Below are 13,121 nucleotides of genomic sequence, written 5' to 3' on the forward strand. Positions count from 1 at the left end.
GTAACGCAATACCAGTGTCCTTGAATTCCGCAGGAGCTCACTGCCAAACCTACAGCATGAAAATAGATAAACCCAACCTAAACAGTGAGGCAGGTGTCCAACAAGACATATGAGAATGATATACAGTATACCGTATTGAGTGGGGCCCAAAAGTGTGAGACCGCTAATGAAAATGCTTCTAAATTTTAATCTCTCTATCAATCTATCTATCTACACTGTAAAAAGAAAATTACATTAAATTTACAGTAAAATACTGGCAGCTGTGGTTGACAGAAACTGACCAAAAAATACAGTGACCATGTTTCAGACCTTACGGGATTATGGTTCACTACCATTTATAATATTACATGATATAAATTTGATAGACCAACCTTCTGGAACTATAAAAGTCTGCTTTTTTTTTACTTTAAAATGTATTGTCAATCACTGTAGTAACTAAAGGCCACATGATGTTAGTGTACAGTGCTACTCACACAAACACAAAACACCATCAGATTAAAACGTGACACTAAAATAATGCAATAAACATTATCTAAACTACATAAAATATAACACAGAACACCCCAATGCACATAACTGATATTAAAATGAAGATGAAACATAACTATTCCCATAAAATATAATGAAATGTGATTGGTTAGGCAGGGACTTCTGGGAACACCCAATTATTGTTTTTCACCATAATGGAAGTTGTAACCAACTTTACTTCCATATTGTTAGGTATTTCCAAGTGAAATGGCCTATCGAACAAGAAAAAAATGTACAATAAATATAAAGAGAAAAAATAACTTACTTGTGCTGTACATTCCAAGATACCTCCAAAAGATGTCTGCATTAAAAAATATGAATAAACTCAAAAAATATTTTTCAGCATCCAACTCGTAGTCCACTCAGTAGTGATCACCTCTGGAAGCATTTAGGCATAAAATATATCTAACACAACCGCATATTCGATGTTATTACTCCTGTAACTAATGTAGTTTGGGGTAGGAAACAAGGTTTTGAGAGGGAAACGGTGGAAAATTAACCTCTTCATCTCTGCATTAGCTGCTTTGATGCCAGGTTTATTTACATGACAGGCTTTTGAAGGAGTCAGTCCTATCACCGGAAGAGCAAGTTATGATATTTTGATTAAATATTATGAATAAAATACAAAATAAAAAAAAGCAAATATGCATGAATAAATCATTCACTCTTGTTCATCTATCTATCTATCTATCTTCTAAATAAAAATGTGATTATTATATATGGAATTATCTTTATTTGGGGGCCTTTCTGAGCAAATATTGATGTATGCGATCAATTGCGATTACATTCATTAATCTGCATCTCATGTAATTAATTCGATTTTTTTTTTTAATATAATTTAATTGACCTGGACAAATAAAAAATGTAAATTATTCTACAGTGTCTTTATAATTTGCTGGCCATGTTGGACTGGTGATGTTTCCTTGGATTTAGTTGATGGGTTGTCACTCTTGTGTTGTTCTAAGGTCTCTGCATGGTAATGACATCTCAGAGCTGCCTGACGGGATCTTCAATGATGCTGCATCACTGTCACATCTGTGAGTAATCTTACACTGTCCATACAGATACACAGAAAAACAAACATTCACATACAAAACTTCATATATGAGCCTACTTCTCAAGATACTTTGTGTGGCACCAACTGACAAATTTGAGGAACACTCCAAAAAATGGAACACATAAATAGAGACACAGCCTTAGACTCAGAGTGAACACAGCTCAGTCTGTCATGTCTGTTTTACCTTTAAGCTACAACTGTAGAGCCAGACAGTGGTAAACACATATAACTACAAACACATTTTTCAAGTGTCCTTCTGGTGTTCATGCACTGGGTGGTCAGCCTGCTGTCTGTCCTCAGACATGTTTTACACGTTCACATCTTGTTATTTGTGGCTGTTCTGTGAGAGCTTTAGAGAGTGCATGTAAACTTATGCATTCATACATACAAACATGTATGTGTGTCCTATTATAAAATTAGATTATACAACAACAGATAGTTCTGTCTCTAAAATCACATTACATAATATGCCCTTTTTTTGTAATGACCTTATTTAGATTTTTAAATCACTATGTAATTATTGCTGTTGGCACCGTTTTATGAAGTATTACAGTTTTTACAATCATTTTCACACATTTCTCATACTGAGAACACTTTTTCAAAAATCTTCATACAGTCAGCTTTGTGGACTAAACTGTGGATCAGTTTTCTTTGTTTTAATGCAAAATCCATTCGGTGACAACATCTAACAAATTTCATGAAATCTTTTGTCACTCATGCACTTTTTGACATACTGTTTTCAATACTGTTAAACTTCACACAAAACTACATCAAACAGAATTTGCTATATTTATCTATCAATAAGATTATATCTATATTGTAAATCTAGATAGATTAATAAATAATAATAATAATAATAATAATAATAAAACAGTGGATTCCCATTTAACCTGAAGACCTATCCAGCAGCTTTTATCAATTTCATTTCCATCTATTCATAAGAGGCCATCTGTGTAATGTCATATAAACATGCTTGATATGGATGGATCAGGCTTGCCAAGAGATTCTTCTCAGGTGTATCTTCTCCAGAGAGGACATACAGTGTGATATTGATGAGAATTCTAACCAAATAAAGGCAGTGTGGACTAAAATGGCTGTTTATATGTGCCAATCTATATGTTTACAGATGGATATGTTGTATGGACAATATTTATTAGCTTTAGTTTTAATGAGCTTACATTTTTTATTTTTTTATTGTTTGTGTGTTGGAGTTAGCATATGCAAAAAGACTAATAAGGCACACTGAAACAACATTTGTGATTTACATTTTATTTATTTATTTATTTATTTATTTTGTGTGAATTGTTTTGAGAGAATTGACTATAGTTTGGAGAAATGTATTAAATTGATTGAGAAAAACTGTATTACGCAAACAAAAATCACTGTAACACACTGGAAGGTCTAGAGCTCCATCTAGCTGTAATGATGGAGTAATGCATGACACACAGAAGGGTATTGTTCATTAGCCAAATTCAAATAGAACTCATTTCAGAGAAGAATTCAAGTCAGATGTGGTTTAAACCTGGTTACCTAGAACATGTTTGATTGTTGTCAGGGCGATTGGGGCAAACCCTTTATACTGCGATTGCCGACTGCGTTGGCTCTCTGACTGGGTGAAAACTGGTTATAAGGAGCCAGGCATTGCGCGCTGTGTCGGCCCACGTGGCATGGAGGGCAAATTACTGCTAACCACCCCTGCCAAGAGGTTTGAATGTCAAGGTAAGATGTGCTTTATGTGCTAAACGCTTTGTTTAAAGACAGGGATCATGAGGTGATAAAAACTTAAAAGATGCCACCACAACACTGCTAACTGGAGAAGGTTTTCATTTAATCTTTAATGTAATCTGCCCTACACTTTTAACAGTTTTTCATAGGAACAGTTCACCCAAATATGAAAATTCTTTACTCACCTTCATGTATTTTTAAACCCATATGACTTTCTTTTGCGGAACACAAACAGATATTTTAAAGGATGTTCATTCGCTGATGTCAATTTTAGCAGCTGATTGCAACTTTAAAGCTTAGAAAAGCACCCAAAGTTGTCATAATATTAGTCCATGGGACTTGTGCATCATATTCCAAGCCTTCTGAAGGCAAATAATTGATCATCTCCTGTAAACAGAGCACAAATCAAATATGGCGACACATCAGCAACATCAAACCTTATTGGTTCTTTCGTGTCTCGTGATCAAACATCATGAGTGATTGTATGCTTTCAGGAGACTTGGAATGTAATGCACAAATCGCATGGACTACATTTATGACATTTTGGGGCTTTTTTAAGCTTTAAAGTGAGCCACTATCAACTGCTATTTTACTGAAATCAGCAAACGGAACATCCTTTAAAACATCTCCTTTGTGTTCTGCAGAATTAAAGAAAGTCATGTGTGTTTTGAACAGCATGAGGGTGAGTAGATAATGACAGAATTTTCATTTCTTGGGTAAACTATTTCTTTAAGCATTACCCATGTAATGATCGACATACTAGTTAAATGAAAAATGTATTTTTAAGATATGTGTTCTTGTATTTTTGATGAAGAATATCTGAGGGACTTTGATTCTGCATCATCCCACCAAGATTCTGGAGAACTGGAGATGTTCATGTTGGGTTAAGGGTTGTGTTTGTGTGTGCAGGTGAGGTGGACACTGCCATACTAGCGAAGTGTAACCCGTGCGCGTCTAGTCCCTGTTTGAACCACGGCACCTGCGAGACAGATCAGGCAGAAGGCTACAGCTGCAGCTGTTTAGAGGGTTATAAGGTGAGCGCACGCAACGTGATCAGTGTGAACGCTGACAGATGGACAATAAACATGTATGCCTTTGCTGTTATGTGCAGGGCAAGAACTGTGAAACAGTGCTGAACACTTGTGTCAGTGAGCCCTGTAAGAATGGAGGAACATGTCACATGTCTGGAGAAGTGTATGGAGGCTATAGGTGAGTGTGCTTCAGTAATACAATGGATTTACATTTTCCTTGTCATTTGAAGTACAAAACATTATGAAATTAAAGACATGAGGCGACAGTTCATATATACAGTACATACTTGATTCTTATACGGATGAATTTAACTGTCAATAAATGTCTGGGTCAAATTCAAAAGACAAAAATAAGAAATTATATTTTGCCTATTTTAGGACCATTAAGATTTGTGACACTATTCCATTATTTAAATTGTTAAGCATTTGCTGTACTGAATTTATTTGTGTGTGTCAGGACAGGAGGATTTTCATTACTGTATTGCAATACTGAATTTCATGCTGGAAATGTGCTTGATTTTCATGAAAATAATATCACAATGTGCAGGGGCGGACTGGGACCAAAAAGTGTCCCTGGACTTTCTGGCCCAGAGCAGCCCACCAAACCCGGCCCGCAACACTCCACACCATAACACACCAGCTCATTGATTTCATTTTCCAGCTTAATTTCTCATTTTTGTGTTGAAAAAGACATTTCTTTTTTAAAACATATAAAACCACTGTAAATGTGATGAGTGGATTTTTGAGAGAAAGCACTAAAATAAGCACTTTATAGTTCCGACAAATAACGTCCGACAACTTTTTTCCCAACATACAGATGTTAGGTTAAAATGTACATGAAAGTACAAGGGAAAGTGTGCATTTTAGGTGCTGTGACAAGTCAGCTTTTCTTCAAAGGTTTTAAAGAACTTTTTTGTGCAAATAAAATATTGTCTTAGTTAATATGAGGTTGTGAAAACATCAAGTATCATCAAAAACAAGTATAATGATATAATATATATGTATATATAGCTGTACAAGATCATAAAATGTTGTTTAAAATAGTTAGATTAAGAAAGTTTCACACAGCAAGACAATGCTTAAAATTTCATGTCATTTACCCACATAACTATGGGTAAATGCTAATCTAAATAAATAAATGAAAATAAAGTTGGCCAGAATATGTACATATATAAATATAAACAAATATAAATGTATGTAAAAAAAACCCAAAAAAAACATACCTCTTAAAGATTTTTGCAGATTAATTGCTCATATTAAGTTTGTTTCATCTTTATATCAGCAGTGTTTTAATTCCTTCCCCAGATGATTCTTGAGAAAAAGTTAAAAGCCCTATGCATTGACAAGCGCTTTTTCTGCTATCCTTTAAACAACGTAAGCCTCAAACACTCAAATAGCCACAAAATAATTTTTTTCAGGAGTTAGGTCTATTGTCTGCATTTTCATCGGGTGTGAGCATTATTCAGCAAGCCGCACTTCAGCTCCCTGTGGAATGAATAAATTATGCAAATGACTATGTAATGCTCATAGCATTACTGTTTGCCAATTTTATATATGCTGCAGTTATTGTATTTGTTGTAACTTTCAGTTATTTGTCATTTTGTGATTATTCAGTACTTGCGCAGCAACGGGCCGGCCCAAATTACCCAGCGGCACACCGGTTTTCCCGGTGCTCCCGACGGCCAGTTCACCCCTGAAAATGAATAACATCTTAATTGTCCTAAAAACAGGTTTATTTTTCCTTATGCAAAATATAATTTCTTATGTTCTATCTATAGATTTTGCAATTAAATGTGACCCAGACATTTCTTTGTGAGATTTACCTACCAATGAGCCAAAACATTATGACCACTCACAGGTGAAGCGAAAAAAGTTTATCATCTCCTAACAAGGCCACATGTCAAGGTCTGGGTAAATTAAATGATAAGCGAACAATCAGTTCTTGTAGTCAGTGTGTTGAATGCAGGAGAAATGGGCAGGAGTAAAGACCTGAGCAACTTTGACAAGGGCCAAATTGTTATTGTCAGAGCATCTCTGAAACAGCAAGGCTTGTGGGGTGCGTCAGTGGTGAGTACCTACCAAAAGTGGTCAGAGAAGGGGCCAAAACACAAACCGGCGACAGGGTGTTGGGCGTCCAAGACTCATTGATGCGTGAGGGCAATGAAGTTTATCCCATCTGGTCTGAACCAACAGAAGGTCTACTGTGGCACAAGACAGAAATTTTTAATGATGGTTACTGGAGGAATGTGTCACAACACACAGTGCATCACACCCTGCTGCCCATGGGGCTGCGTGGCCGCAGACCGGTCAGAGGCCCATAATGACCCCTGTCCACCGATGAAAGCCCCTACAATGGGCAAGCAAGCGTCGGAACTGGACCTTGAAGCAGTGGAAGATGGTCGCCTGGTCTGATAAGCCCTGTTTTCTTTTACATCACGTGGACGGCTGTGTACGTGTGCACTGTTTACCTGGGGAAGTGATGGCACCAGGATGCACTGTGGGAAGACGACAAGCCGGTGGAGGGAGTGTGATGCTATAGGCAATGTTCTGCTGGGAAACGTCCTGGTTACTTGTGTAACCTCCATTCCCTGATGGAGGGAATGAGACGTTGTGTCGATGTAGTGACACTAGGGGTCACTCTTGGGAGCCCGAGACACCTCTGGTCTTTGATAAAAGGCCAATGAAAATTGGCGAGTTGTATTTGCATACCACATACCCCATACCCCAGCTCTGAGCGAGGGGGACCAAGGGGACAATGTTGTCGGACTTACCGGCAGGTGGGGCCTTGCGGCGAAGCTCAAGGTGCCACGCCGTGTTGTGGCCATGCTGAGTTCAGGGACATCGAAGCACTTACCTGGCTCCTTGTGACCACCCCTGGAACAGCCTGGGATGGGGGAGGAAGAGGCCTGTCCTCGTGACCCATGGAGACTGTCACATTGGGGGCAGATTTGTGCCACAGCGGAGCGCGCAGGGGTGGGGAGACTGTCGCTGGAGCGCCAAACCTGCAAGGATGGAATGGTGGTCGTGATGACGGCCGTGCACACCGGGTACATGACCCAGGGAACGAGGAAACTGCTCTTTTGCTGAACTGTAGGGAACCGCAGCCACTTGGGCATGTGGCGAAATTAAATGAAAAAGCAACAAAAGATTCTCCTCCCGGCCCTCCACCGGGGATGGAGTGGTCTGCTTACCAGCTCCAAGGTGGGTTCTGTCGTCCCTGGGTCGCCCATCTCAGGGTTGCTTCGAAGCCTTCCGAGGGTTCTTGGCAGCCGGCTGTGAGATGGGTGGCGTCTGCTTCCTGCGGTGGGTTCCACGTCAGGGCCGGCCTGAAGGGGTGGTTTGCAGTGGAGCCAGTGCAGTCACCGCAGGGGAACGCCCTTGGAGATGAGCAGGCGGGGTGTGGGATCTTGAGCCGCGCCGAGGCAGGATGTGCCAGATAGCCTCTGTCTGCTGCTTCACCATCGAGAACTGCTGGGCAAAGTCCAGGTGTTGCCGAATAGGCCAACCTGGGAAATGGGGGCAGCAAGGAACCGTGCCTTGTCGGCCTCACCCATCTCAACCAGGTTGAGCCAAAGGTGGCGCTCCTGGACCACTAAGGTGGACATCGCCCGCCCGAGAGACCACTGTGACCTTCGTTGCCCGGAGAGCGAGGTCGGTCACCGAGCGCAGCTCCTGCATCAAATCTGGGGCGGAACTACCCTCGTGCAGTTCCTTTAGCTTGATGGACTTGCAGGAGAGCCATGGCGTGCAGGGCGGAGGTGGCTTGTTCAGCGGCACTGTAGGCTTTGGCTGTCAGGGACAACGTGAACCAACAGGCCTTGGACGGGGGCTTTGGGCGTCCATGCCAGGTGGCGGCGCTCTGTGGGCATAGGTGCACCGCGAGTGCCTTATCCACCGGGGGAATGGCCGAATAGCCCCTGGCCGCCCCGCCATCGAGGGTAGTGAGGGCGGGGGAGCTGAAAGATCGAGACTGAGCAGTAAAAGGTGCCTCCCGCGATCTTGTCAGCTCCTCATGCACTTCCAGGACGAAAGGGACTGGAGCGGGGCGTGGCTGCTTTGAGCGGCCGCCCGGGAAAGCATGTCCGTCATTTCCGCATCAGCCTGTGACTGGGAAACTGCACCCAAGGGGGGAGCCCAGCTGAGGCTTCTGCGTCCGACTGGAGAAGCCAGCTCTCCGATGCTGCGCTCGAGAGCTCATCAGCTTCGCGGGCTCTGAACAAGAGGTTGAACTCTCTGTGAGACGAGCCGGCGGACTCATCCAGAAGCCTTATCGGGGCAGACGAGCGTGCTGGGTAATGGGAGGTCCGTGGGGGGATACCCAGCAGAGGTGGTCCCATTGGGGTCCCCAAATCGCTCCCAGTGCTAGCCGCGCTGGCCTCATACCCGTAGGTAGAACCACGTTGCCATGGTCATGTTCTCGCAGCGAGTTTCATGATCCATCCACGAATGCTGTCTGCGCATGGGCCGTGCCCAGACACGAAAGACAGTGATCGTGACCATCAGAAGTTGAGAGCTAACGACAGCAACCAGGAATAACACACAATCGGAAAGGCATCTTAAAAAAGATGCGTCTTTAAAAAGACGTTCCGTGTGTGCTGCTCTTTTAGAGAAATATACTCTTTTAGAAAAATATACTCTCTTTTTTCTGCTGAAGCACCCAGGGACGTTCTCTGCAGTGCACCAGTGCAGAGGAGGGAGAAGCCACTGAAATGCACCGTCAGATCCAGCAGAGGTGAATGAACAGTCAGCTCAGTAAATATCGACCGTTCGGCTCCGAAGAGAAAATCTGAATGAGTGGTTGCATACCAGCTCTTTTTATACCCATATGTCCGGGGGAGTGGTATGCAAATACCACTCGCCAATTTTCATTGGCTTTTTATCAAAGACCAGAGGTGTCTCGGGCTCCCAAGAGTGACCCCTAGTGTCACTACATTGACACAACGTTGAGTAAGTGACAGATAGGGAACCCTGGGTCCAGCCATTCATGTGGATGTCAATTTGACATGTGCCACCTACCTAAACATCATTGCAGGCCAGGTACACCCCTTCATGGCAGTGGTATTCCCTGAGGCAGTGGCCTCTCTGCCACACTGCACACATTGTTTGGGAATGGTTTGAGGAACATGATGAAGAGTTCAAGGTGTTGCCCTGGCCTCCAAGTTCCCCAGATCTCAATCCAATTGAGTATCTCTGGGATGAGCTGGACCAACAAGTACAGGCTCCACCTCACAACTTACAGGACTTGAAGGATCTGCTGCTAATATCTTGGTGCCAGATACCACAGGACACCTTCAGGGATCTTGTATCGTCCATGCCTCAGTGAGTCGGTGCTGTTTTGGCAGCACGCGGAGGACTAACAGCATATTAGGCAGGTGGTCATAATGTTTTGGCTCATCAGTGTAATAGTTAGAAGACTTGATCCCCATTTAAAACTATAAATGTGTGTTTTGTCAGCTGTTCGTGTGCTGCAGGCTTTGAAGGTCCCACGTGTGAGACAGACATTGACGAGTGTAAAGATAATGTCTGTCAGAATGGAGCGACCTGCATAGATGGCCTCAATAATTACACCTGCTTATGTGTCCCTTTTTACACAGGTACTTCTGGAACTACTGACTGAACATATTTGTTTGCTCCTTTATTAAAGACGTTTGATATATCTCTCATCTTAGACACTTATAGAAACTTGTATTGCTATTACATCAGCGTACTGTGTCACTGTGTGTGTGTGTGTATAGGGGAGATGTGTGATGAGATGGAGGACATGTGTGCTCCTGGCCGCAGTCCCTGCAAACATCAGTCCACCTGCTTCATCACAGTCACTGGCCCAAAGTAACTACATCACCTTTAACCTAGTAGTCTAATTTATGGCCTTTTAATAACTAAAACATCACATCTTTGACTCTGGATCAACTTTTTAATGAGCTCTATAATGATTGCATACAGTAGTTTCTTTATAATTGTATGCTTGCTGTGCCAGAGAGGTAGCGTAATTGCTCATGCAATATACCAGCTGATTGCACATGGGGACCCAGGTTCGAGTCCGACCTGGCTTATGTCCCAATCCTATTCCACCTCAATATATAATAGTACAAAAAATGTGTGCCTGATGTAGGTGTATATGTGCACCTGGTTATGTGGGTGACGACTGCAGCGTGAACTACGATGACTGTAATGAACATAGGTGCCAGAACGGGGCAGAGTGTGTGGACAAGGTTAATGGATATTTCTGCGTTTGCCCAAAGGGCTACAGGTCAGTTCTACCCAAAATACAACATTATCTCTTGACATTTTCTTTACATTTTAATATTTGTGGAATGAACCCCACATCATCAATTGCACTTAATTCACTGAACAACACTAATGTCAAGCAGAGTATATCTGTTTGCAGCTGGACTGTATTTTCAATTATAACTTGTATTTTCAATTGTTTTTTTTTTTTTTCAGTTAATTAAGTAACTTGTGTTGTGTATTATAACAATTTCAATGCGTCATCAGTTACATTAGTAAGTGTGTCATAGCATATGGATCAATCTGTTCTTGGGGCAGTCGGCCGCATGCACGCTTTTCCTGGTCTGGGGCGCGTGGGTGGTGGCTTTCTTCAGGGGCTCCAGACAGGGAACTCCGATCATGATGAGTGCACGGGGGAAGAGTCAGGTTCCTCTAGAGCCACGATCTGCATTTAAAGGAATGTTGCATGTTCAATACAAGTAAAGCTCAGTCGATAATATTGATTACCACAAAACTGTATTTTGTCTTGTCCCTCCTTTTCTTTAAAAAAAAGCAAAAATCTTGGTTCAAGTGAGACACTTATAATGGAAGTGAATGGGGCCAATTTTTGAACATTAAAATACTCACGTTTTCAAAAATATAGCCACAAGACATAAAGGATATGTGTATAAACATGATTTAAGTGTGATAAAATCATTACTAACTGCATCTGTGTAAAGTTATAGCCAATTTTACAACTTTGTTACCATGACGATGTAAAGTCAACAAACCCTAAAACAACTGTAAAAAATTCAGTTAATTTTTTTTATTGATTCGTAGATATATAACAAAGAAAATCACAACATATATACATTGAATCAACAATTAACATTTAACCCCCACTATTACCCCTCCCCCTCCCCAATCACCAACCCCACCCTGACCCTCAACGAACACCCCTGCGGTCACATATAAGAATACGCACACACACAAAAAAAGTACAAGAAAAAAAGAAAATATAATAATCATACATAATTAAAACTATACTTCTCTCTCCACAGCCCTTCCCCGAGAGTCCCCCAAAAATGCCAAATAACTGCCCCATTTCCTATCAAACAAATCCCAATACCCCAGCCTTCTACATGACACCTCCTCGAAAGCTGCCATCCTCCCCATCTCCGCACACCACTCCGGAAATAAGGGCGCTCCATCCGACTTCCATCCCCTTAAAATAATCTGCCTGCCAATCATAACACTGGTCAGGACCCAATTTTTTATGTGATTATCCCCCATATTGATGACCGCCCCATCGCCTAAAATACAGAGTCTGGGGCAAAATGAAATTTGAGTGCCCAATACGTCACACATAAAACTCTGAACCTTCAACCAAAATTCTTGGATCTTAACACACCACCAAAAACATGGGTTGTGTCTCCATCTTCTGATTGGCATCACCAGCAGGTGGGTGTGTCTTTAAGACCAAGCCAATACAATCTAGAGGGGGTATCTATGTAAAATCTTGAATTGCATAAGGTGCACCCTTGCATCTCTAAATACAGACTTGACATTTTTTAGAATCCTAGCCCACACTCCTTCCTCCAATACCAAGTTTAAATCTTTCTCTTGACAGAAGTAAAAGCTCCGTCCCCCAGACTCTGAATTAGCAGGGAGTAATACACTGATGCCTCATGACCTTTTCCAAAAGCAGTAATCACCAATCCCAGAGTACCTGTCGCTTTAGGGGGGTGTATGCTACTCCCAAAAATAGTACAGAGCAGGTGGCGCAGCTGTAAATACCTAAGGGAACTGAGATCTGTGAATTCCAAAATGTTGAACCATATTTTCAAAGGATCTCAACACTCCACTCTCATATAGGTCACCGAGTGTAGTAATCCCCCTCACAAACCACCAGCAGATTTCACTGAGGGAATGGTAGAAAAAGACTCTCTCTGCTTTATATATCTAGCCAAAAGCTTCCCTGCTTTGTCCCCCGACTCAAGTATGACTGTCTTGCCCTGAATATCCAAAACTCCACCTTCCACGACAAAATAGTATTATATCTGTATTTCAATCGGGTCAATTCTCTGAGGCCATCAGATGACAATCGGCACTTTAATATTCGGCACTAATATTCCCTTCCAACCCCACGAGTTCTCGTGCTTTGTATTTTTTGATGAATGAGGCATACTGTATGATCCGACCCCTAAGAACCGCCTTAAGTGCCTTCCAAGCCATGCCCACAGAGGACACCGAGGAGTTGGTCTCCATATAAACATTGATTTCAGCCTTTAACATTTGTTGGGATTCAGGATTTTTCAAAAGGGGTACATTAAAGCACCAACTATATGATCTATTTTTCTCTGTATGTGACAACATCTTTAAACTCATCAGGGCGTGATCTGAGACCAAGATGTTTCCAATTGAGCAGTCAACAACAGATGAAATGAGGAACTTAGATATATATATATATAAAAAAAAATATTCTAGAATAAATCTTATGGACTGATGAAAACATTTTATAGTCCCTACCAGATGGGCTCGAATAATACATGAGTTTAACAGAAGAATTAATG

At 41.7% G+C, this 13,121-nt stretch overlaps 1 protein-coding gene across 2 annotated transcripts in view; it reads left to right on the forward strand.

Annotated features, from left to right (window-relative positions):
* Positions 1-13,121, forward strand: part of LOC127411723 (slit homolog 1 protein-like) — a 180,612-nt gene that overhangs the window by 140,254 nt on the left and 27,237 nt on the right. For both annotated transcript variants that reach the window (XM_051647428.1, XM_051647430.1), the window contains 7 exons: positions 1,494-1,565; positions 3,141-3,304; positions 4,220-4,344; positions 4,422-4,519; positions 9,796-9,935; positions 10,077-10,170; positions 10,454-10,591. In XM_051647428.1, coding sequence (XP_051503388.1) covers positions 1,494-1,565; positions 3,141-3,304; positions 4,220-4,344; positions 4,422-4,519; positions 9,796-9,935; positions 10,077-10,170; positions 10,454-10,591 — 831 coding nt within the window. The remainder of the gene's footprint in view (positions 1-1,493; positions 1,566-3,140; positions 3,305-4,219; positions 4,345-4,421; positions 4,520-9,795; positions 9,936-10,076; positions 10,171-10,453; positions 10,592-13,121) is intronic.

Source organism: Myxocyprinus asiaticus, chromosome 21, assembly GCF_019703515.2.
Source record: "Myxocyprinus asiaticus isolate MX2 ecotype Aquarium Trade chromosome 21, UBuf_Myxa_2, whole genome shotgun sequence".
NCBI classification, from domain to species: domain Eukaryota; kingdom Metazoa; phylum Chordata; class Actinopteri; order Cypriniformes; family Catostomidae; genus Myxocyprinus; species Myxocyprinus asiaticus.